The sequence below is a fragment of the Plasmodium vivax genome, chromosome 10, assembly GCF_000002415.2.
Source record: "Plasmodium vivax chromosome 10, whole genome shotgun sequence".
Lineage (NCBI taxonomy): Eukaryota > Apicomplexa > Aconoidasida > Haemosporida > Plasmodiidae > Plasmodium > Plasmodium vivax.
Genome location: NC_009915.1, coordinates 1,194,272 through 1,218,369, shown reverse-complemented (window position 1 = coordinate 1,218,369; position 24,098 = coordinate 1,194,272). Strand labels below are relative to the sequence as shown.

Here is a 24,098-nt window from a genome sequence, read left to right as displayed (position 1 = left end):
CACGTGGCCCCATTGTGCTCCCCTTTTTGGACGAATTGCAGCATGAAAAAAGGGGAAAAGAGAATTCCCCTCAGACATACACACATACATTGCAAAACCTGGGGAACGAAAAGGCGTAAAGGAGAACATTTACACATAGCCTATTCAGCTAGCCAATTCGCATGTCGATTGAGAGCACCCCCAAATGGTTTCTAAGAAAATCCCGCAAAATGTTAATACACTTCATTGATATCGTACGATCTTTTTTTTTTCTTTTTTCGCTTAATATGGACTGTTAAACAAAAGTTCATTTCACATGGATCATTGAAAGGCCCTTCAGATAAATACATTCATCACACAATAAAAAGCCGATGAGCCTCCTTGCGGAAGAAGCGAAAAGCCCTTCCCTTCCACTTTGACGACCACTTCTTAGATGCGCCTTTCTGAGGGTGAAAATGGCACGAACACGTGCAGGCAATCTGAGAGCAAAAAGGAACACATGCATATCATGTACGTAATATATGCATTTATAACACATGTGCATGCGCAGGTTCTGGCACTTACACTTAAAGTGGCATGCACAAAATTAATTTCACCAGTTGATCCTTTTCTTAACGCACTGATATCTTTTTTTTTTTTTTTTTTTCGATAGATTTTTTCTAGGTATGCATTTTGTGCCCCTCTTTTTTTTTCCTCAACCGTGTGTCATACTCTGTTTACTTCACATGGCTAACTTACATTTATGTGTTGCTTTCCCCTTCGTGTGTGATCCTAATTTGTAGCAAAACGTAAACATTTGCTTATCCGATCATATTAACCATCCCCTTCTGGGAAAAAAAAAAAAAAAATTAACTCCAAAGAATGGCTTTCCCATAGCTAACCCCCCTTAGGCTTTTTTTTTTTTTACCACTTTTTAAAATCGATTAAAAATAATTCCGTTTCACCATTTTAACGCACTCTTTAAGAATGAGGCAATTCGTCAGAATCGCCATTTTCATTTCCCTTTTAAATTTATACCTCCAGAAAGATGGGGCTGTACGGGGGGAAATTCTAAACGTTAACAAAACGAATTTGAGGAATGGAACACCTGAGGAGGGGGTTCCCTCTGAAGGGGAACTGCCCGCAGACGCACAAGAAGGGAAAGGCGGGGACAGCATCAAAGAAGTGATCAAACGGGCATCGGAAGAGACTGCGAAATTTGCGGATGAAGCGAAGGAAGCTTTTAAAAAAGCGCAGAGCTTAGCAGAGGAGGCAAAGGAAAAAGCTGCAGAGGCAGCCAAGGCGGTGGGAGCGATGAACGGGGAGAAGGACACACCGCCAACAACAGAAAAGGCGCAACGAGCAAGCCAAGCCGCTTCCGCAGCAGAACAAAAGTCAAATGAAGCGCAAGCCGCAGTGAGGACGGCCAAGGAGCAGGAGACAAAGGCACTGGAAGCAGCGCAAGTTGTGAAGGGGCTAGCGGAAAAGGCAGAACCAACAACGGGCGACAAAGACGAAGCAGAAAAAAAACGAAAAGAAGCTGAAGAGGCATTATCAGCAGTAAAGGCAAACCTATCTGCCGTAGAAGCAGCGAAGGTAGCAGCAGAGATTAACGCTGCAGAAGCAGTAGAAGAGGCCAACACAGTGATGAAGGAATTGGCAAAGGTAAAAGCTACCGAAGCAGCAGATGCAGCAAAGAAGGATCTGCTGGGAGCGGAGGTGGCCGAAGGAAGCAACGCGAAAGCAGAGGCCGAAGCGCACGAATTTTTGAAGACAACGAACCAGCACATCCAGGAGTTTGAGGAAATGCCCTCACAGGGTGGTGATCATGTAAAGGATAAGAATGAGGAGGTAAAGGAGGAGGTAAAGGAGGAGGCAAAGGAGGAGGCAAAAGAGGAGGTCTTGGAGTCCAGGGGTGAAGAGGAGGAGCAGACACTGGAGGTGGAAGACGATGTTGATGAAGAGGAGGAGGACGAGGAGGACGACGATGATGAAGAAGATGAAGACGATGAAGAAGATAAAGAAGATGAAGAAGATGATGATGAAGACGATGGCGGTGATGACGATAGCGGTGATAACGATAGCGATGATGACGATAACGATGGTGACGACCATGACGAAGACGAGGATGATTAAAACTTCGAATGGAAAAGATGGCAACGAAGAAGACCGCAGCGGGAAGAACATAAAAAGGGGCGATAAGGTCAAGTCCAAAAATGAAACGCCACAAAAAAATGCAAAGAAGAATGGCAAGTTCGTGTGCCACTATACCATGATTATAAAAAATAAAATATAGGTAACTCGAAGAAGTAACTGACGAGTTAATAGAAAGTATGGCACCCCTAGTTGCTAACAACCCCGCGGTGGCAGACATGCTCGAGGATTTCTATAAAGACATTAACCCCTTTTTTGTTAAATGTGTAAAAATTTTTGCGAGGCAGCACATCGGTGCATTCCACTATAGGTCCGCCAATTACGTACCGCTTAACCTCGTTAATTGCTGATTAGCAAACTGGCTGCGTTGATGGGAAGGCATCCCATAAAGTATCCCTTACGAGGTAAATACATAAAAAAGGACCTCCAAAAGGGGGGATTTCCCCACCATGTTCACCTCAATGGTGAAAAGATGCCCTTTAATTAAATGGCTGCCAGCCACTCCGCAGCAGAGTAACTCGCAGGAGAAGCGCAACAAGTGGCTAGCCAAAAGGGGTAAATAATTTGCCCAAATTCGAAAAGGATTACTGCTCTGTTGACTTTCCACCCATTTTTAGCATAATTCCTTTTGTGCGTCATTTAGCAGTAAACAATTTTTGCCATTAAAAGTGAATAACTTGATGTACCCCCTCCACGGTTGCCTTTTTCACGTGGCACAATCCTACACCTCTTTCTTTTTACCCTTACCAAAAATTACAAATTAACATTCGTCATTTTTTATTTCCTTTTTTTTTTGGAACAATTTTAACAAAACGGTGGTATAACTCCACATAAAAAATATCACTTTTTAGCCCATTTGTAAATATGCCAAAAGAACAACTTCGGCTGAATTTTCCTCGCACGGAGGAACACTAATCGAGACGAATTTGCTGTGCATAATTTGCCATGCACAAGGGGCCATACGAGGAAAAAAAAAAAAAAAAAACTTCCGTATATGCCATCTGTACGTTTAACTATTTGCATATTATATCTGCCATGTAAGAGGGTCTTACTACCTTCCCTCATCGTCACCCCTTTCCGTTTGCTAGACAATAGCAGATGGGGGGGGTCTCCCGAACGAGTCTGCTCCATCTTTCGCGCAGTTGTGCGTCCCTCTGACGCTTCGCACATAACAGCAGTTGCCATTTCTTTTAATGGGGAGGAAACTTCCCACTAATCAGAGCAACAAAATCAAAATTAACAAAAAGAAAAACGTCATGGTTTTATTCAAATGGGAGAGGCGCATGCAAACAGCACCGTTTTTTGGTGTACATACAAGGGCTGTCTCCTCCTCCTCTTAGACGAAGCTGCAACGCCGTATGGAATTGCCCCTACTCTTGTGGGGTGTCCTAACTGGAGCTGATAAGCTAATGGCGTAAATAAATGGCCACTTTTCGTTGGTAGCCTCCACTCTCCAATGAAGAAGATAAGCAAAATGTAATAAAGCAATTTTTCGCGAAGTGCGTCTCTGCGCGTGACTACGGTGGTAATAAAACAAGGATTTTTTTTTTTTTTTTTCTTCGCTTCATTTAAGCGCACGAGGCAAACTACGCGCATGTCGCCTCGCGGAAGTATTTTTTTTCACGCAACGTACAAATCCAAGGCGACGGGGCAGCCCGCATATATTCAGGCATAGCCTTACATGCATATGCCACAATATAGCGCATACGTATTTTATATGCATATTTTACCGAGGCATATAAAGTCCGCGTCGCGCGAATTTGCGCTTCGCCGCCCTTGTGAGGTAATAAAAAGAGTGGCGCTTAAATTTTCGCCACGAAATAAGCTTCTTCGCGTCATCATTTATGTAACGCGAAACTGCAACAACTATTCATTTGTCGCTCCCCCTTTTTTATTACTTTTTTGAAAAGGCCCAAAAAAAAAAAAAATTGCATTCATAAGATAAAAAAAAAAAAAAAAATATGAACGAATTTTCTATACATATTTGTATGTCAGCCAAAAGTTGGGAAAACTGCCATAATGCACTAATCATGTTATATATAGATGGTAAAACTCTCCCATTTGACCATCTCAGTTTTGTTTAAGGCAAACCGCTTCTTCCTTTTTGTCGCCTCGCGTGACTCGTAAACCGTCCCGCATTAGGCTACACGGAATGGTGGCACAGAGAAGTACAGCCGAGGTAACCTTGCAAAAACAAACCGGAAAAAAAAAAAAAAAATAATAAAAAAAAATAATAAAATACATTATTTGTCGTAATCAAGTTTTACCGATTATACGTTGCCAAACATTTTAAACGATTCCTATTTGTCTAGGGAAAAATAAAAAGGTACAATTTTAAGAACTAGAATTAGATAAGTTCAAGGCGAACTGAAAAAAAACGCACATGATTGGATGATTTCTTGTGATGACTGAGTCGACTTTTTTTAGCTAGCTCAGCGGAGAAAACATTTTCGCAGATTTTTTCTGCCCTTTTTTTTTCTTTTTTTTATCCTCCCATTTAGAATATTCTTCCCTCGCTTCACCATTTACAGCTATCTGATGCAACCCCCTCTTGTCACATAAACTGTGCATACAGTGTGATTTCAGCTTTTAAAACAGCTTTGTAAAAAAGAAAAAAAAAATACATACATACATACATACATACATACATACATACATACATACATACAGACAGACAGACAGACAGACAGACAGACAGACAGACAGACAGACAGACAGACAGACAGACAGACAGACAGACAGACAGACAGACAGACAGACAGACAGACAGACAGACAGACAGACAGACAGACAGACAGACAGACAGACAGACAGACAGACAGACAGACAGACAGACAGACAGACAGATCTACCTCACTCCCCTGCGGAAGGCATCAACATTTCGGCCTTTTAAATTATTATTGCGAAATTCGCTTTAATAATTTGCTTTTTTTTTTATAAATAAAACTCCAGGATGCGTCCCCCCTTGGGTGTCCTCTTCTGCCTCCTTTTTTTGGCCCTCCACTCAAGTGGGAGCGCGGCCAAACTGGTGAACGACGTGGAAAATGGCCAAAGTGGGAAAGGAGGCGAGAGTGGCAATGATGGCAATGATGGCAATGATGGCAATGGTGGCAATGGTAACAATGGTGGTGATAGTGCCGATGGCGCAGATGGCGCGGATGGCGCGGATGGCGGCGAAAATGACGAATCCGCCAGTGCCTCTAAACCCAATTTAAGAGGCGACGTCTCCGCCAAAGAAGACGCCGTTGATGCGTCAGAAAACTCGCACGGCAGTGACTCCGCTGAGGAGGCCCCGCAAGCAGAACTTAAAAAGAGTGACCCAAGCGAGGAAGCAGCTGAAGCAGCTGGAGCAGCTGAACCCACACATGTGGCCCTTCCCCAAGAGGACGCTGACCAAGTAGGAGCGCCTTTGGAAGATGGAGCAAACGACCAAGCGCAAGAGTGTGCAAATAGCCTAGACGGGGAAAGTACCACCCCCAGTGGGGCGCAACCATCCGATGCGGACGAGGAGGAAGAAACGCAAGAAGAGAAGCTCGTAGTAGATGGCGAATATGCAGGAGCGGACTACACAGGCGAAGCGTACGAAGGAGTACAATACACAGACGAGAACTACGAAGCAGCTAACTACCCAGGCGAAGCATTCGAAGGAGCAGACTACGCAGATGTAAACTACGCAAACGCGAACTATGCAGATGCGAACTACGCAGGAGCTGACTACACAGGAGAAGCATTCGAAGGAGCAGACTACGCAGGAGAAGCATTCGAAGGAGCAGACTATGCAAATTATGCAAACTACGCAGACGCATACTACGCAAACTATGCAGATCCAAACTTCGCAAACTATGCAGATGCATACTACGCAAACTACGCAAATGCAAACTGCGCAAACGACGCAGATTCAAACAGCGAAGATTCAAACAGCGAAGATTCCAACAGCGAAGATTCAAACAACGAAGATTCAAACGACGCAGATGCAAACAGCGCAGATGCAAACAGCGCAGATGCAAACAGCGCAGATGCAAATAACGAAGATGCAAACGACGCAGATGCAAACAGCGCAGATGCAGAACCGGAGGTGGCGCCCGAATCTAACGGAGAGACCAACGCCTCCACGGACGCTACTCCCAGTGATGCCCAGACGGCAGAGGCAGATACAGGAGACTTCGTAGACCTCACAAAATATATACAGTCAACGGAAGATTCTCTTAAGGACCTGATCCACATAATTGATAATGATGAACAAGCCTCCGGGGGATTTGGAGATATAATGAAGGATATGCTTTACATGCTCCTTCAAATGTAAAAAAAAAAAAAAAAGGGGGAGAGAGACACTTGCCCCTATTTCAGCGATCATTCAGAATGAGAATGTGAGGATGCCATTCGGTTGATAAAAAAAAAAAAAAAGACTCCTCCGGATGAGCATCATGGTATACGCAGTTTAAACAGGAACATATTTAAGTGGCTTATCAGATCATCTTAAAAAAAAAGAAAAAGGCCCACTTGGGGAACTCATTTGTGTGATACCTTAATGGGTTCATTTTTTGCTTACTAATTTTTGCTTTCCTTTTTTGAAGGGGTACTTCAATTTGACTGGAAGGAGAAAAAACACAAGTGGGGGGAATACATTTCTGTGGGGTTAAATCTGAAATTTGGAAAAGGCACATAATGGCAACACTAGGGCGATTACCTTACGTGTGACTAACTAGGTTTCACGTATCCGTATCCCTACATGTGCATAAAAAAAAATAACGTACAGAGAAAGAGGAACTTTGCTCCCTTATCTTGGCTCCCCCACCTCCCCCGTTCGCTAAAGGAACTGCGATTTTTTTTTGATTTTTTTTAAGCTTCACCGTTTCACCTTTTCACCCTTTCATTCGTTCGCCCGTTCGCTCTTCAACTTTTTAACCTTTTTTTGAATGGCATGATTTTTTTGCCTTTTCCGCTTTTTTGTTATCCTTTTTTTTATCCTCTTTTTTTTTGCTTTCCCTTTTTTTTAATTTTTTTTGACTCCATTTGGGCCTTTTTAGTTTTACCCCGCACTGCCTCGATTTTCACCTCTCCAGTGCAATTAAGCACACTAATATAGTACCCTATCTGCATAATTTAATGCTCATTTTTTTTTTTCGCAAAATTGATGAAGGGGTGTACGAATAATTATGCGTGAAGCATGCCTCCCATAGGGGCTGTTACATTACACAAGGACCAGGCGTGCATCATCTCCTTGGTAGTATTCCTAACCAGTCGCCCCCGACATGTCAACATATCTTCATTTGTGTGATAACTAAAATGTACATAGGAAAAAAAAAAAAAACACAATTGGATTAAAATGAACTGTTTGAGATTTCTCCTTTTTAAGAAAAAGAAAAAAAAAAAAAAATTCCCTCGCGAGTGAGTAGTTAATATTTAAGGCTGCTCAAAATTAGAAAAAAAAAAAAAAAAAAATATACATATATATATATGTTGCGCATATATTGCTGCACCAAATGCCTAGTTTTTGTTACATATAGAGGGAGAGGAACGGAAGAAAAACGGCTAGCAAGTATCAGCCCCGCTGTGACTGTTGCGGTTGACTAAATTAGCCCTCTCGGGGGAAAGTAAATACAATTGCACCTCCGTATAGGCATACGTCTGCACAGGAACACGCCCGCATAGCCATTCGTCCGCATAGCCATACGTCTGCGTAGGGACCCCCCTGCGAGTGGGGAAGCCTCTTAAGACTTCTCGCACCACATTGCTGCTACCGCCTGAGCCACGCCGTTTTCCACTCCTTAACGGAAGACCCACGTCACCCTGCTCAGTCAGTTCGATGCTTCGAATTAGGGGCAGCGCCCACCACCGCCTGCGTAGCTCATCTGACATGCACACATTTGCAGAAGCTGCAACGTGAGAGAAAGCTTTCCCCATCGATGTGCAGCCGCCTCCACATAAACTAACCCATTTGAAAGGACACCTCCCATCCTAGTCATTCTTTTTAAGAGCCAACCATGAAGCGCATTTTTAGCGCTGCCATATGCATCCTACTCATAAACGTCCTCATAAATCACGTCAACGCCAAAGATAATGAAACGAATAACCTCAGAATGAGCACCTTCGCAAGGGATATATCCTCAGGGGAGGTACCCTTGCCAGATTCGAAAAATGCCTCACAAGAGGATGGGAAATACGAGCATGAAGATGAAAGCGATCAGCAGGTTGAGTCAGCCAAGTTTGAGAAGACCAACCAGCAGGAAGAACCCACCGATACGGAAGACCCAGAAGAGGAAGAAGATGGGAAAAAAAAAGAAGTGAACAGAAAAGGTGTGGAAAAACAGGGGAATGAAGAAGAAGAGAAGACTGGCCCAACCACCCCAGAGGAGGGGGATGCCCAAATGGAGAGCACCCCGTCGGGGGAGTCGCAAGACGAAGGGAAGGTGGAAGAAGCAGCTCTGAATGGACCAACCGCACAGACTGATCGGGAAGAGGGCGAAGAAGGAGAGCCATCAGAGGACGAAGCAGCGGTGGGCTACAAAGCGGAATCCGAAGCGGATAACGAAACGGAAGAGCACGACGAACATGATGAGCACGACGAACATGATGAAGACGACGACGACGACGATGATGATGATGATGGGGAGGACGACGAAGAAGATGAAGCGCAGGAAGCGCAGGAGGGGCAGGAAGGACAGGAAGCCGAGAAAGCGGCCGAAGACGAAAAAGACGCTCCCCCAAATGACACGCAAACTCCGCAGGGGGGTTGCCAAGGGTGCCCCGATATAGGAAAAAATTTTAAGTCCACGGATGAGTCCCTGAAGGACCTGATCAAGCTGATCGAAGGAGACAAAGAACTTGAAAATGGCGTCAGTGACCTTACCAAAATGATGGCTCTCTTTTTCTTACAATTGTAAAGTCGGAAAAAAAGCGCAAAAGGGGTTTTACCGTACGGTGGAAATTTGCATGCAAAGTAAAAACCTGCAAAAATTGGGCTGAAGCATTCCGCTGAAAGATTGCGATGAAGCGTCCCTCTGAAACGTTCCTCTGAAACGTTCCCCACCTGGGATACTCACACAGCCAACTTTTTTTCACGTCGAAGCGGCCAAAATTGCACAGATGGGCATTTTTGAAAATGAAACAGCTTAAGTTAGCGTGTTTGGAAATGCCCCTTTTTTGATGACCACCATTTTGAGGGGCTGCTCAATTGGCAAGCCACCAAAAGGAGCGGAAATGTAGAAGGAATCGTGGCAAAATGGCAAAGCGGAAGGGCGGAAAAGTGAGAAGCGAAAAGCGAAGCAACGGAGAGAAACGAAAAAAAATCACACAGGGACAAAAAAAAAAGGATGGAAAAAACAGCCATCATATAACTGATTAATTCCGGGGGAAAGATAAAAAAAAGGAAAAAAAATTGATAAACGCGTCATAAAGTGAAACATCAAAAAAGAGAAAGGCGTTTTTAAAAAAACGGACCATCATTGGGGGGGGGAAAAAAAAAACGCCGAAAAGTACACATGTCGCTTCATCCAACTGGTAAAAGAAATCACCTCCTGCGTATAACCGCGCAGTTTTTAAAAACTTGAAATGCTCGGGTAGCCGAAGTTTCACCATGGCAGCGAAGCAACAAATCTTCAAAGATGAACACTACATCGCGTGGAAAAACATATTCTCTCATCATCGCCGCTGCTCAAATGTGCGCTCTCCTTGGCATGTAGTCACCATGTGCCGTTTGCCTACCGTTTCACGATTTTGCAAAACATTAATTCCATCTCCCATCACGTTTTCTTTCTGTTGTCATGTAACCGTTGTCACGAAAAAGGATGGAAAGAAAAGGAAAAGGAAAGAGAAAAGGAAAAGGAAAAAAGAACGGGAATTAATTTTTAAAACAATTCCAGGATACACAAAAAAAAAAAGGAAAAACTTCTTGTAACTCCATCCCGTCCTCTTTTTTGTTAATTTTTTTTTTTTAGAGTGTCTGAATTTTTCTTCACTAACCCGAATTACGCCTTGCTCGGAATGTTAAAATGCATGTCTTTACCAAGCAAGTGGGAACGCAGAGGGGAGAGGGGGTTGCGGTTGCGCGTGCGTTTGTGTTTGTGTTCGTGTTTGCGTGTGTATGTACGTACTACGTATGTTTGATCGAGCATGACATTTCGTTCAATTGCGTTGCCTGTGCGTGTGCGTGTTCCGCGAGGGTGCTTGCCTTTTTTTTTTTTTTTTCTCGTGATTCAATTTTTTTTCCTTTCCATTCGTTTGGTATTTTAAAAAAGCATTTTAATCCTTTTTTTTTTTTTTTTTTTTTTTGAAACATTTATAATTAAAAACCAACAACATTATACTAAATAAACCGTTTGGGGTGGCACAATAATGGAGAAATGGGGAAGGAAAAAAAAAAAAAAAAAACGCGAGAGGAAAATGAAAAATGTTACTGACTAAATTTTTTTATTAATTATATATGAAGACCGCAAAAGAAAAAATAATTAAAAAAAGGGGAGAGAAAAACGCGACTGATTAGGTGCAGCTGGCAAAACGTGGTTAACAAAAGCGTCATTGGCCAAACGTAGCTGGCGAACTGCGGCGGGCAAGGCGCGACGGGCGAAGCGAGACGGGCGAAGCGAGACGGGCGAAGCAAGACCGGTCAAACGAAACGCGCGAAACGTAACTCGCGAAACGAAACTCGCACAGCGCAACAACACGCGTGAATGAAGACTTGAGACTCTCTCCTCTACCAACGGCAGTTATGAATTCACTTTTGCACATATGCTTGAAAATTGAAATTATGCTTTTGGAAAAAGCCCTGCTTAACAAAATGCGAACCTCTCGGTTGTTCTATAAAAAGGGGGGGCAATTGAAAAGGGGGCGTTTAAAGGGAGTCACTAGAAGATGAGTGGCAACCGCTTCGAAGCATCTTTACATGTACACTTGTGCATACGCATTTTTACAACACATGGGGAATAGCCCCTTTTCAGAGGTAACCCACGGTGTACCCTCCAAAGTGTACCCCTCCACAGTGTACCCCTCCAAAGTGCACTCCTCCACAGTGTACCCCTCCAAAGTGCACTCCTCCACAGTGTACCCCTCCAAAGTGCACTCCTCCACAGTGTACGCCTCCACAGCGCGCACTACTGCAGGCACTACTGCAGGCACACTTACCGGCTCGTTCGTCCATTCGCCCGACCGCTCCGCTAAGCAAACCGGCAAACCAGGAATGCGCAATGCGGAGGGAGGGCAGGCGCCTAACTTGACTCCTCGTCCTGGCTATTCACGGACTCCCGCCTGTTGCTATGCTCATCATTCCTCTCTTCGCTCTCGCGCCAATCCTTAGAATTATCCTTATCATTAGCATTGTCATTTTTTTTTCTGGCCTCCTCCTTGTCTGTATTAAAAGATATAGACTTAGACACATGTTGCTTTTTTGAATGCTTGCTAGAATTTCTAGTTTCATCACTATATTCATCATTACTATCATATTTGGACTTATAATTATGATTATCCTTTCTATCATGTCTGCTCCTACGTTCGTACTTATCGTCTCCAGCACCCCCCCCTCTGCTCACTCTTCTGCTGCTACTTCTGTAGTACTTATCATACCTCCTCTTTTCTTTATATCTTGGGCTTTCATTTCTGTAATCTCTTGACCGTCTGCTCCTACTGCAACTTCGGTCGTAATCTTTATTTCGGTACTTATTGTAGCTACTCTTGGGGTAATAGCTTTTTTTATCCCTATAACTTTCCATCCTTCTATCGTAGCTATTTCTGTACCTAATCCTTTCCCTTGATCTATCATCTCTCCTTCTTATCTTATCCCTAGAGTAGGATCTATATCTAGAATTCGACTTCGAAATGTATCTCTTTCTCATTCTATAATCCGAGTATTTTCTATAGGGATACGGTCCTGGGGGAATTCCTCCTCCCTTTTCTTTATATCTCATAAGCCTTGGATCTGACCTTCCCTTTTGGGCTACAAAAACTTCAATTCGATTTCCATCTATTTCTGAACCGTTCATTTCTTTTAGGGCTTGCTCGGCATCTTTGGGGTCGTAAAATTCGACAAATCCGAAGCCTCTCGGCTCCTTGGTGTAGTAGTCTATCGGTAGGTACACATCTTTGATCGCTCCATATTTTTTAAACTTCTCTCGTACCATCGACGGCGACGTGTCGTACTTGAGCTTCCGGATCAGCAGCGACATGGGCTGGTTCCTCTGGTGCATGTAGGGCCCCATCGTGTGAGCTGCAGTGTGCGTGCTGCAATACGTGAGTTGACAGGGTTGGTGCGGAGTGAGCCGCGTAGTATGCTTCGAGCCTTTCGCTCTTCTGGGTGCTACTTCTGGCCTATTCTGACCAACCTCAGAGAACTACAGATCACTTCAGACCACTTCAGTCCACTTCTACCCACTTCGAACCACTTCTCCGCTACGCTCACCACTGCCAACCTGCTGCCTTCCCTGGAAAACACTTTCCAATTCGTGCGCAATCCTCTGGCCAAGTCCGCGCGACCGTTGCAACGCCTGTGGCATTTAAACCGTGCCTCGACGTGGCAGTCGAGTTAAGTACGTACTACAGTGAGGAGGGGTGCGCGATGGTGTCCTTCGCGACGTGTGCACTTACATATGCACACAGGTACATACGCGCATGTACAGGTACACATAAACATGCATATGCATATACATATATATGCATATGCGTACCCTCCGTGCGGCGTCACAAACACTGCCAAAACACGGAACCCACCACAAACAATTAAAAACAGGTTTACGACTGAGTTAAAAAATTAAAGGGGCCACTGCGGGAGGAGGAGGCGTAAAAAAAGGCACACAGGAGGTACACAAAACATACATATAAATAATAGATATACATACATACACGCATATAAATCCGTGTACCTGTGCGTATACTTCACATTTTCGCAACTTCACATATATAGATATATACACAAGTGCTTATGCGCACATGGGGGATAAACATACGAACGTTCGGCAGGATAAACACGCGCGCGGGGAAATGTATGTACATAAATGTACATAAAAGAACGTGTATATACGTACGTGTATATTTGTACGCCTATATACGTACGCGCATTTACGTACGCGTACTTACGTACGTGTATGTATGTGAAGGGTGGGCTGGGGGCGTACTCGCTGTGGGAGGGAGATGCCTTTTTAAAATTTTTAAAAATTAAAAACTCTGCTGGTATTTACTAATTTCTTCTTTTTTTTTTTTAATTTTTTTTCTTCAAACATTTCGAGATTTTTCTCATAGAGGAGTAAACAGTAACTGAATAAAAAAAAAAAAAAATGAACACGCAAAAAACTAAATCGACAGGTGAAGGATTTAATTTTATGGCAAGCGTGGGGCTTAAAAGTGAACAAAATTGGGAAGAAAAAGGTGAAGTAAAATTTGTAGCAGGAGAGAAAACGCGGAGCAAAAGCGAAACAAATGCGAATAAACGCCAAGTAAACGCCAAGTGAACGCGAAGAAAACTCGAAGAAAACGCGAAGAAGGGGGAAGAAACACGAAAAAAACACCACGAAAGAAAAGAGGGAAGATAAAGTGAGGTGAAAGCGAAAAAAGTAACGCGGAGTGACGCAAGCGGGAAGAGAAGCACAGCGCAGCGAGGTGACGCCGAACGCTGCAAAGCGACGCGCAGGCGGGGGCGAGGCGCGGCAAAGAAGAAACTACTCGTTCTATGCGCCAAGTGTATATATACATGTACATATATTATACATATATTGTACTATTATATACGTAGATAACATGTACGCTCCACTATGTTACTCCAGCAACTTCTGAACACTGGCAATTATGCGGTGCAGATGCTGCTGCTGCTGTGGTGATGCGCGGGGGCTGTTGCACTTTATTTTTTCCTAGCTTAATGGATAAGCGCAGAAAAAAGAGGGGCACTTGAGGAAAGCTTAAAAAAATATTTCTCACCACAAAATATATATGCAGAGCATATGGCAAAATGAAAAAATGACAGCACAGCAGAAAATTCCAGCGGAGGGGGGGAGCTAAAACTGAGAAAAATAGCGCAAAATACAGCAAAAAATAGCGTAAAAAATTGCGTAATAAATAGCGCAAAAAATAGCGTAAGAAATAACGCAAAAAATAACGCAAAAAATAACGCAAAAATAGCGCTAAAATAGCACAAAAATAGCACAAAAATAGCGTAAAAAAAAAGAGGCGCCACTTCGCTGTGAATAGGCGCCAGCGCCCCTCAGGAATATGTACATATGGTGAAGCGATAATAGCCCTATCGTTTTTTCCTTGGGGGGAAACTCCTGTAAAATTAAATGCGCACTGGGGGATGGGCAAAAGTAAAAACATACAATTTTTTCCGCAGAATTTTTATTTCCTTTTTCGCAACTCTTTTGTAAAAAGAATATCATTTTGCTTGTAACCCTTAAGGTGAAAAAAAAAAAAAAATACTCTCCCAAGCGTAATCAAATCTACACTTTTTGTGTGACTGGCGGTAACTTCACTTCGTTCCCATTTTTTTTAAATTTTGTTATTTTCCCCATCACAGTTTGACATGAAAAATATACCCATCACCATTTTTCGGTCAACTTAGCGTACACTTATGTACACCGACCCCGCTTCACCCCTTCGCCACTCTCTCGGCGACGAAATACGCCCATCTCGCAGCAGAGTGGCAAAACGGCATCACCAATGTAGGGAACCACCCCATTTCGTCTCGCCCATAAAAACATTTCACCCTTACGCTTTGTTTTTCCTCACTCATTTTGTTTATTTTTCTCCAAAGGAATTGAAAAATAAGGGGCAACTTTTAAAAATGCAGAATTCATCATGTGTGCTTACGCGCATGCCTTGGTAGGTACATAAAGTAGGTAGGCGTACCTGCTCGAGATTTCCCCCCTTGTGTATGCAACTTATGGTCCATCTTAGAAGGGGAAAAAATAACCGCGACGGCGTTCCTAGTTGTCCTCCTCCCCCCCACATATATTACCACTCCGAATAGCTAAGTGGTATGCTTTTGTGAAGCACTTCCCAATTTGACATTCCTTTAACATACCACCTGCATCAGCAGTGATGATCGCAAAGTGAGGGGGGCCTACTACGCGCAGGGAAAAATTAATCTTTTACAAAAGGTCATCTACAGATAATCATCACAAAAAGGTGCGAAACGGATTCGTCGTTGCGGCTGCTTCGGGGCAGTATTTTTTTTTTTTTTTTTTTGCCAAACATGCGTAAACAATTGCGAAATGAGTAAATGCCACCCTGTCACCACACCGCTTGCATAAGCTTCACCACGGGATGGCCAAAAAATAAAATGATACCACACGCGTACACTGCGTTGTAGCAAATTGATGGCTCAAAGACAAATGCAGATTTCACACCATATTGTTTTGCTCACCCCCAGTCAATGCTGCCATGGGTGGTAGACCATTCGGACAAAGGCGAACACCCATGTGTGGCATCACAAAGGGTAGCTTCTTTTTCACGCTAGCCCAAACCAAAACATCCATTTTTGCCATTCCTTAACGGTCATTAGAAACTTGCTTAAAATGTTGCTAAAAAAATGTCACAGAAAGAATGCCGAAGGGGAACTCTCCTCTTCCCCTGTTCTCCAAAGAGACATACACGCATAAGTGCATGCTTACCCAAATACTAGCGTTCGTACGGCGAGCGCTGTTGACACGGTACCCTTTCAAAGGGAAGACACACCCGACAAGGTTGAAAGATTAAACTGTTTCCTCTCTATAGACATCAACACAAGTATGTTTATGCTTCACCCACGGCAGAACATTTGCGAATTTTTCTCCAAAGAACTATCGCCATGAGAGAAACCAAACGTGTAGTGCCATCCCTCCTATCTATGTGATGAATTTCACCGACGCTTACGTTGCCTTACTTGATCGGGGACAACGTGCGTTATCCCAAGCGATGTCGCGAAAAATGTTGCGCAAAAAAGGTGGCCCCTTACCCACGTAGCAACAATTCGAAAAGTAATTATGCTCATTTGCGTGCTTCAAAATGGCCTACTTGTGTAACAATGCGCGGAGGTTAAACTCGTTTTTTTAACACCATGGGGGCATTTTACACATGCACGCAATTTGCTTCACCCGCGGTGGGGCAGCTCTTCATTTCCGCGAACTGTCACCTGGGGAATACCCCGTTCAGCTGCACGCCGTAATGAGAGAGGACAGCACCAATTTTGTTTTTAAAAAAGCGGTCTTCCCCATAATGAACAAAATGTACTTACTGATGATGCTAAAAAAATATATATGCACATGTGGAAGGTACGTACAGTGTTGCTTTATCATGCAGTGATGTTTGTTAAACGATTCTCTGTTCACAAAGTGGCTTCGTTCGAGGGGGAAATGCAAAAATTGCTGCGCCCCCTCCTTTGCAGCCATAAATGTGCACACACGCATACGCTTGTACATGTGTGTATCTTTTACGAAGCCTACTTCGGCGAAATACCCCCCACCGGACGCGTTCAACCAGCGCAACGTGGCCTTCCTTTTCCCCCACACCCTTAACCGCGCGTGCGACAAAAAAGGTTAATGATGAACTCCGTGGAGCATTCACACTTGGGGAAAAGAATTTTTGCGTTATGTTGTTCCAACTGGGTAACTTTTTTTTTTGGAGGATATAATTGTGAGCAGGTACGTACAAGCGGTTGGAGGAACGTCTGGGCAGCTGCTTTCTACTTTGTATTTTATTTTTTCTGTTTTATGTTTTTTATTTTCCCCCTTCCTTTTTCATCTTTCGTTTTTCTTTCCTTTTTTAACTGCCCATGCGCGATTTACACTTGGCGGGGGCCTTCACTGCAGGGGTGCTGCGACAGCTCACGCGATCGGTTGCCCAAATTGTTACGCAGAAAAGCCACCCAAAAAGGCTGCGCAAAACAGACGCGCAAACTGCCAACCGAACTTGCGTATTAGCACACCAAATGCAACTAGCCTTTCTTAATTCACATCCAGAGCAAATATTTCCCAAAAAAAAAAAAAAAAAAAAACTTACCGGAGGATGCGCTCAAAGTGGCTTTCCCAATTTTTGTACACACTGGGGGGTGTGTACGCAAGGCGCAAGTGCGAAGTGATTATGACACATATGCGTTTTGTATGGTCAGCTCGTTGGCCACCCGGTTGGCCATTTGCATAACCATCTGCATAACCATCTGCGTAACCATCTGCATAACCATCTGCGTAACCATCTGCGTAACCATCTGCTCGCCGCCGCTTATCCCCGCGTGCGGTATGCGTGTCCAGCACACGTGCACAAATCCACCCGCATATGCGCGGAAGGAAGTGAAAAAAATAATGCGCCTCCTCCTGCGGCTCGTATATACACAAACAAACGCGCACTTTCCAGAATGGCCAAGTCACGCCCAGTAGCACTTACACGCTCACACATGGGCACATTCGCACGAAATTCATGCGTAAGGTCAAATGAAAATTCACCCACACGTACATACACGAATTCCACACCCAGATAAACGCAAAACGGTAAAGTTTATCACACATGTATACCCCTCAAGTCGTAATTATTTTTTTTTTTTTTTTTTTTTTTTGAGTATAATTTGTTTTTTTCCTCACTCATAAAATGTTAAAAAGGAAAAACGAAACACGCAAAAGAAACACGCAAAAGAAACGCACAAAAGAAATGCACAAAAGAAACACGCAAAACGAACAAGCAAAACGGATAAGCAAACGAAATATGCCACACGAAATATGCTACACCAAAAAAGAAATAACTACGCGCACATCGTCGAGGCCAGTTAACTTTTTTTCCTTCCCCATTTCTTCATTTTAAAAAAATCGCAACTTGTGAAATTTTTAAAGTGTGAGTTCCCCCATTCCTGAAATTGCAACTTGTGAATTTTCCATTCGTGAAACCTTAAATTTTTGTAATTGTGAAAAATTTGAAAAATTGAAATCTTCAGAATTTTGCGAGTTTTCCAATTTTGCCAATTTTGCGAGTTTTCCAATTTTGCCAATTTTGCCAATTTTGCGAATTTTGAAAAATTTGAAAAAATTGAAAAATTTGAAATTTTCCTGCTTACATTTCGTTCATAGCCTTTTTCTTCATTTCCCCTTTTTGCCCCTTCCCCCCAACTGTTTTCTTTTTTTTTTTTTTTGCCTAACCCCCAATTGTTTCCCCTTTTTTTGCTTATTACTTCCCCCCCCCCCCCCTGTGCATTCAAAATGATAAGCGGCATTCGCGTAAACGATACCTGCATCACCGAGTTTAACAACATGAAAATCAGGAAGACGTGCCGATGGATCATATTCGTCATAGAGAACTGCGAAATAATTATTCACTCGAAAGGGGCTACCACCACCCTCACGGAGCTGGTGGAGTCCATTGACAAAAATGATAAAATCCAGTGCGCCTACGTTGTGTTTGACGCAGGTAGGGAGCCGTGCAGCTACATGGGCGATGAGTCCTTCCAGACGCAGCCAAGCACGCTGCCCATCAAAGTGCTCATCAACCTGCCCATCACGCGTGGCCACGCCACTCCCCCATGATCACACACCTGCTCACCCTTTCGATTGCCTTGCCCCCCACTTCCCCCCCACGCAGTCAACAAGATTCACTTCTTCATGTACGCACGGGAATCCTCAAACTCCAGGGACAGGATGACCTACGCCTCGAGCAAGCAAGCCCTACTGAAAAAAATCGAAGGAGTGAACGTGCTCACATCAGTTATAGAAAGCGTCCAAGATGTCGCCGATTTTAAGTAAATTTTTTTTTTTTAAAAAGAATATTCCTTTGCATCCATAAGCAGATGAACACACGCACGGGCGCACATGGATGCACTTGTCTTTTATCCTAACCAGAATGAACCATTTCGCTTGACAGCGCAACAAAAAAAAAATATTACCATCTTGTCCTCTGGTGTGCACGAAATATTATCATAAAATACCTAAATTGAAAGAAAAATTAGCCAAGTGGAAATGTCCCTTAAAGTAATTCCCCATCTATCCGAGCGGATGTCATAAATGAGTTACCAACTGGGGGATGGCCCTACGGCCAAGGGGAATGCAAAAGCATTTAACGTGTGCACGCATATACATGCGTATGTGCGTAGCCCCTTGCGCGTATACATTCGTAATTTGTTCCCTGCTCAGGAGAAAGAGTAGCTGGGCGGGGCGTCACGTGAGATGAATCCCTCCATCGCACGGGCGTGGGCGCCAAGCGCACCGCCAGATGCACCGCCAGATGCACCGCCAGATGCACCACCAGACGCACCATTTTTTAACGCGCAAACAAACCGGAACGAAACCCCCCTCTTCGCTTCCCCTATGCATTTAGTTGTAAATGCACACGCGAACATGACAGCAACGCATTTGCACATGTGTGTGCATGTGTGCATATATTTTTATATGTGCTAGTGTGCATGCTCGCCCGCGGAAGCGTTGTTGCCAGGAGTCGAATGCCACCAGCGAACGGTTTTTTTTTTTGCCTACATATGTGCACGTGTCTACCAAAGGTGTTTCTTTTCGCGTCACTTTTTCTTTTCGCCTTTTTGCCTTTTTTCCCCTTTTTTTGCATTTTTTTTTTCCCCTCTGCAATTTAAGCACAATTATAAAAGATAATGTAAACTCGTGTTTCTCTCCTTTTAAAATTTTCATAGACGTTCAAATGGGAGAATGTGAAAGTGGCAAATTTTCCTCCGAAGGGGGTTTCGCTCGTGAGGGAGTGAACAATTGGGGTGACCCAAGATGGCGCGTAATCGGTTACCCCTCCCCCCACACGCGTCTTCCTCCTCGTCCATCAATATTGCGCATTCCTCTTGCATTCACAAAATGGTCACACGAAAGTGCCCACTCAAAGGGGGTAATTTCCCCCCATGATATTAACAACAACGGTAACGCAAAATTGTTCAAAATTGCTTTTGCAAAGTTTGGCCATGCCACGAAACGGAAAAAAAAAAAAAAAAGTGAAGGACAAAGTAAAAGACAAAGGGAAAGGCATAGAGAACGGCATAGTGAACGGCAAAGTGAAAAACAAAGTTAACATCCGGGGAGCGATTCACAAACGAGGAGGAACTCAAAAAAGGAAACTCGCCAAATTAGCAAAACAAAAAAATAATAGTAGCGGGGCGGGCCCCACATCCCACCCAACCTACAACGAACTCAACTTCACCTTCGCACTGCCATCCCCTTTCAAGTCGAACTCCTTAAAGAAGTCATCCATGTCAAGGTCGATTGTTTGGGCGGCATTTTGGGCCGCTCTTTGGGAGGACTCCCCCAAATGGAGGTTGGCGTCAAAAAGGCTGTCCATCCCGCCATCTCCCCACCCCCCTCCGTCGCGGTAATTTTTCATTTCCTCCTCAAAAATGAAATTGTCTCTTTGGTTGTAACTCTGATGTTGGAACGCGGCCATGTGCCTCTCCCCGCTGTTATACACCCCCGTTTGGGAATTCACACTCGGGTGAGCTCTACTTCCTGTCGCGCTGTGTGCGCCTCCAACGGGGGGCATGCCATAAACAAAGGTGCTAAGTGGATCGCTGTCCGTCGCACCTGTGTGGACAGCTCTCCCGGAGAAGTCACCCACATTGGGAGAGCCCTGCTGGGTGTCCCTCAATCCGCTTCCCAAATTGGGGGTTCCCTCCTGGGGGTCCCTCAATCCGCTTCCCATTATCTTACTCATAAAAGTGTAACCTTTGGGGGACTCCACTGGGGAAGTGGAAGGGTCGTTCCCATTTGGCGCGCCACCTGCTATCGGTGGACCGCTGCCGCTGCCGCTACCCCCCAGCAAATCCCCCCTCAGCTGCGCACAAACGGAGTCCATCGCGTCAAAAGCTGCGAGGCGAACCTCCACAGAATCATCAATGAGGGACCTAACCAGGAGGGGCAAAACATTCGAAGCGTACTTCTTCGCACTGAACTGGTCATACGTAAATTTAACAGCCTGGATAGTGGCCAACCTAGTTTGAACAAACGACTCCTGCAACCCAACCCTGTAGACATTTTCAAGAATTTTCTCTTTATCCTCCAAAATATGCTTCGCAATTTTTGCCACACAAATGATCGTATTGGTCTTAACGCAAAAATCGGAGTCTCTTAAATTTTCCAACAGGGCCATCAAAGAAGAAGACTTAAAATTTGGCTTCAATTTTGGAAACACATAAATGAATTTTTTTATACTTTCATTTTTTATGGACTTATTGTTATCCAAAAATCCATAGAGGTACGAATTGCACATTTCGTTCATGTGGGTACTGCTCAGGTGCTTCTCTATGTGATGGAAACTTTCTAGCAAAACGAATCTGACTGATCTGTCGTTTAGAGAAAAATATTTGGAGACAGTCGGGAAAACCATCTGGTCAAACTGCTCCGCTGTTAGTTCTCTCGAAATGGTTAGGACTATCCTCAGACAGGTGACCCTACTCTCAGAGACCTCAACATTCTGAACAAGTTCAGGTAAAATTTTCTCCGTTTTTACACTTGCTGAGATGTTTTCTAGTGTACAAAAGAGGTTATCCAGGAAGTGCACCTTTTCGCTCCTCGACTTCATATGTATCTGCGTCAGGAATAGCATGGTGCTGATGGTGCTGTCTCTCCTCAGACTCTCATCATTTAAAATGGGCAGGAAGTTTATTTCGTTTTTACTACACTTCAGTAGGGTACTATACAATGGCAGCAATCTCTTCGGTATGCATTCCTGTGCGGTTCTTTGGAGGTCCACTTCGAACACATTTGTGGGTGACAACCCCTCGTGTGCATCCTCCCCATTCAACATTGGCGTTTTTAAATAGTGTCTTCTCTGTGCTTCCAATGTGCCACTGTCATGGGGGGGACTACTCCTCCTAATGGATGCAACCCCTGGGTGATCACCTCCAAAATGACTCGTCTGCTCGAGGTAACTCCTGTACGACCAAGCCATTAGGAAGGCCAACCCGTGTGCATCTACCCATGTGGCATGAACTCCATTCGGAATGGGAATTGCATATCCGTACGTGCAAACTATATGCTCCTGTAGATCACTCAAAATGTGATGGATACTTTCCCCTTTCTCGTGGACACAATCAAAAAGAGACAATTTCCACCTCCCCCTTTCATTTACAAACACACTTAAAGGATTCACCAAACAGTGCACGTAATTACACATGCTCACAAAGTACACTGCGCTGAAAATCTCATATAAACCCCATAGGGGGTCACTCTTTACCCCCTCAATGTGCAAAGGGGTACATTTTTCTGTCACTATGTAGATCCTCCTATCACTCTCGTATGTATATAAAACTTTTAAAATATTTGGATGAATTAATTTTTTAGAAAAGGTCAAATGCCTACTTGTGTACCTTCTCTCGCTACTCCCTTCCTTCCCCTTCTTACCATATATAAATATACTCACCCCTTCGTTGTTCTTGTTCACCCCTTCGTACATTTCGTAGTACCCCCCGTTTTGGGGACTCCCGCACTCCAGCCTTTTCCCTATCACGAAGTTGAAGTTCGCTGGCAGGTCGCCGAACAGCTTGTCCACGAAGTACTGCAGCATTGTTTTCACCGGCCAGTTCTCTGCGGTAGTGCGGTAAGGCGGCGAGACGGGGAGAGGGGCCCACCTCGCTATACCCCTTCGCAGATGGTCACTTACCCGCCTTCGCCTTCACGAAGCGGATGGTGGGTGGGCAATTCCGTTGGGGCGAAGGCCTTTCCCCTTTTGTCCCTTTCCCCTATTACCCCCTTTCCCAAATGGTTGTCAACTTATACAAGCGCATAAGCTGGCCAGCCACAGCGCAGCTCGCGCAGCGCTTCTATATGTGGCCTTACATGCGAGAAGGGTTCAGTCGGTCGTCCAATCGGTGGTCCAACCGGAGTTCCACTCAATGGCCCAATTAGCATCCCAGTAGTAGCCCAATTAGTAGCCCATTCACCACTTGGTCATTTTAAGCGGGAAAGGTTCATCGGGAACGGCTCATCGGGAACGGCTAATCCGGGACGCGGGCCAAACTGCACAAAGCTGCGGAAAAGAGTCCCTCAAACGCCCAAACGGTGCCGAGCAAAGGTGGCGAAAGCGTCGCACTCCGCGAGAATGCCGCACATGCCGCGCATGCCAGAAAATTCCCAACCCTCTTTGCCAGTAGCGCTGCGGGGAAAAAAAACGAGTCACTCGCAAAATTGACGGTCAATATGTACACCCATTTTATGCCGCTTCCTTTTCGGTTGCCATTTTTGAGAGTACCCCCTCTAAGCAGGTAAAATTCCTTCTCAAAAAATCACTCGCTTATGTTTCCCGCTTGAAGCACCCCCTTTTCATGGGCTAACTTTTTGCAAATATCTGTGGGGCAATCCCCCCAATCAGCATGCACGTTTATGCGTATACTTCCCCTAGAAAGCTCATCATTTGGGTATACGTTTTTTTGTCCGATGCTGGGGCAAAATGGGAAAGTTCCTCACTTGGAGAAGGAAAGAATTGCTAAGCCGCCACCCGATCGCCCAAACTTCGCGTCTTAAATGAGTGGCCAACATGGTGACCATTTGTGTGGTACGCCCAATAAAGGGGCCAAAATGGGGAGGCAAAAATAGGGCTAGTGTATCCAAGTAGCCACCACTTCCTCTGCCCTAAATTGGCACTTCGTTTCTAATTCTGATGAATATGGCCCACACTGCGTGAGGACCAAAAAATGAGCAAACAAAATGCACCCTTTCCTTGGGCTTACTTACACCGATAAAAGAGCCAACCGTCACTGCCGCCCAACGTCGACCATTTCGTGCGGCCCCAACGTAAGTGCCCACTCTCTTGTCCAATTTGGCGAAGTGGAGACATATCCCCTGCGGATAAGCCCATGCGTTATGGCATTCCCTTGGCATTTCCTCCGGTGCAACTCCTCGGATGACCCCTGTTTACAAACTGGGAAAAGAAAACACGCAGGGTTATTCACGAGTATGCGTGGAAGCAGGCCACCACGCAGGCTGCTCGGACAAGCTAATACATCTCCGTAGAGGGGGGGTCTATACAAGAAAAAAAATTATACACACATTTGGGGGGAACAAACTGGAGAGGAAAAACAACGTCAAGGGGTAAATGTGTGCACCAACCCCCCA

At 44.5% G+C, this 24,098-nt stretch overlaps 6 protein-coding genes across 6 annotated transcripts, besides 4 other annotated features; 4 read left to right on the top strand and 2 right to left on the bottom strand.

Annotated features, from left to right (window-relative positions):
* Positions 1–945: 945 nt before the first annotated feature.
* PVX_097725 (merozoite surface protein 3 (MSP3), putative) lies at positions 946–2,094 on the top strand (the record flags this gene model as incomplete). The annotated part of the gene is made up of 1 exon (XM_001613155.1): positions 946–2,094. One exon carries the CDS (start codon positions 946–948, stop codon positions 2,092–2,094), a length of 1,149 nt encoding a protein of 382 aa, XP_001613205.1.
* Positions 2,095–2,522: 428 nt separating this feature from the next.
* Positions 2,523–2,542: a microsatellite.
* Positions 2,543–5,065: 2,523 nt separating this feature from the next.
* Positions 5,066–6,415, top strand: PVX_097730 (hypothetical protein; the record flags this gene model as incomplete). The annotated part of the gene is made up of 1 exon (XM_001613156.1): positions 5,066–6,415. One exon carries the CDS (start codon positions 5,066–5,068, stop codon positions 6,413–6,415), a length of 1,350 nt encoding a protein of 449 aa, XP_001613206.1.
* Positions 6,416–7,614: 1,199 nt separating this feature from the next.
* Positions 7,615–7,639: a microsatellite.
* Positions 7,640–8,096: 457 nt separating this feature from the next.
* On the top strand, positions 8,097–8,996 carry PVX_097735 (hypothetical protein; the record flags this gene model as incomplete). The annotated part of the gene is made up of 1 exon (XM_001613157.1): positions 8,097–8,996. One exon carries the CDS (start codon positions 8,097–8,099, stop codon positions 8,994–8,996), a length of 900 nt encoding a protein of 299 aa, XP_001613207.1.
* A 2,319-nt stretch (positions 8,997–11,315) lies between these two features.
* Positions 11,316–13,359, bottom strand: PVX_097740 (Ser/Arg-rich splicing factor, putative; the record flags this gene model as incomplete). Its single annotated transcript, XM_001613158.1, has 1 exon — positions 11,316–13,359. Exon 1 carries the CDS (start codon positions 12,300–12,302, stop codon positions 11,316–11,318), a length of 987 nt encoding a protein of 328 aa, XP_001613208.1. The 5' UTR covers positions 12,303–13,359.
* A 3,935-nt stretch (positions 13,360–17,294) lies between these two features.
* Positions 17,295–17,324: a microsatellite.
* A 268-nt stretch (positions 17,325–17,592) lies between these two features.
* Positions 17,593–17,620: a microsatellite.
* A 628-nt stretch (positions 17,621–18,248) lies between these two features.
* Positions 18,249–18,788, top strand: PVX_097745 (actin depolymerizing factor, putative; the record flags this gene model as incomplete). Its single annotated transcript, XM_001613159.1, has 2 exons — positions 18,249–18,456; positions 18,628–18,788. 2 exons carry the CDS (start codon positions 18,249–18,251, stop codon positions 18,786–18,788), a joined length of 369 nt encoding a protein of 122 aa, XP_001613209.1.
* A 1,384-nt stretch (positions 18,789–20,172) lies between these two features.
* PVX_097750 (protein kinase, putative) lies at positions 20,173–22,551 on the bottom strand (the record flags this gene model as incomplete). Its single annotated transcript, XM_001613160.1, has 1 exon — positions 20,173–22,551. The coding sequence occupies one exon, from the start codon at positions 22,549–22,551 to the stop codon at positions 20,173–20,175; it is 2,379 nt and encodes a 792-aa protein (XP_001613210.1).
* Between the last annotated feature and the right edge of the window lie 1,547 nt (positions 22,552–24,098).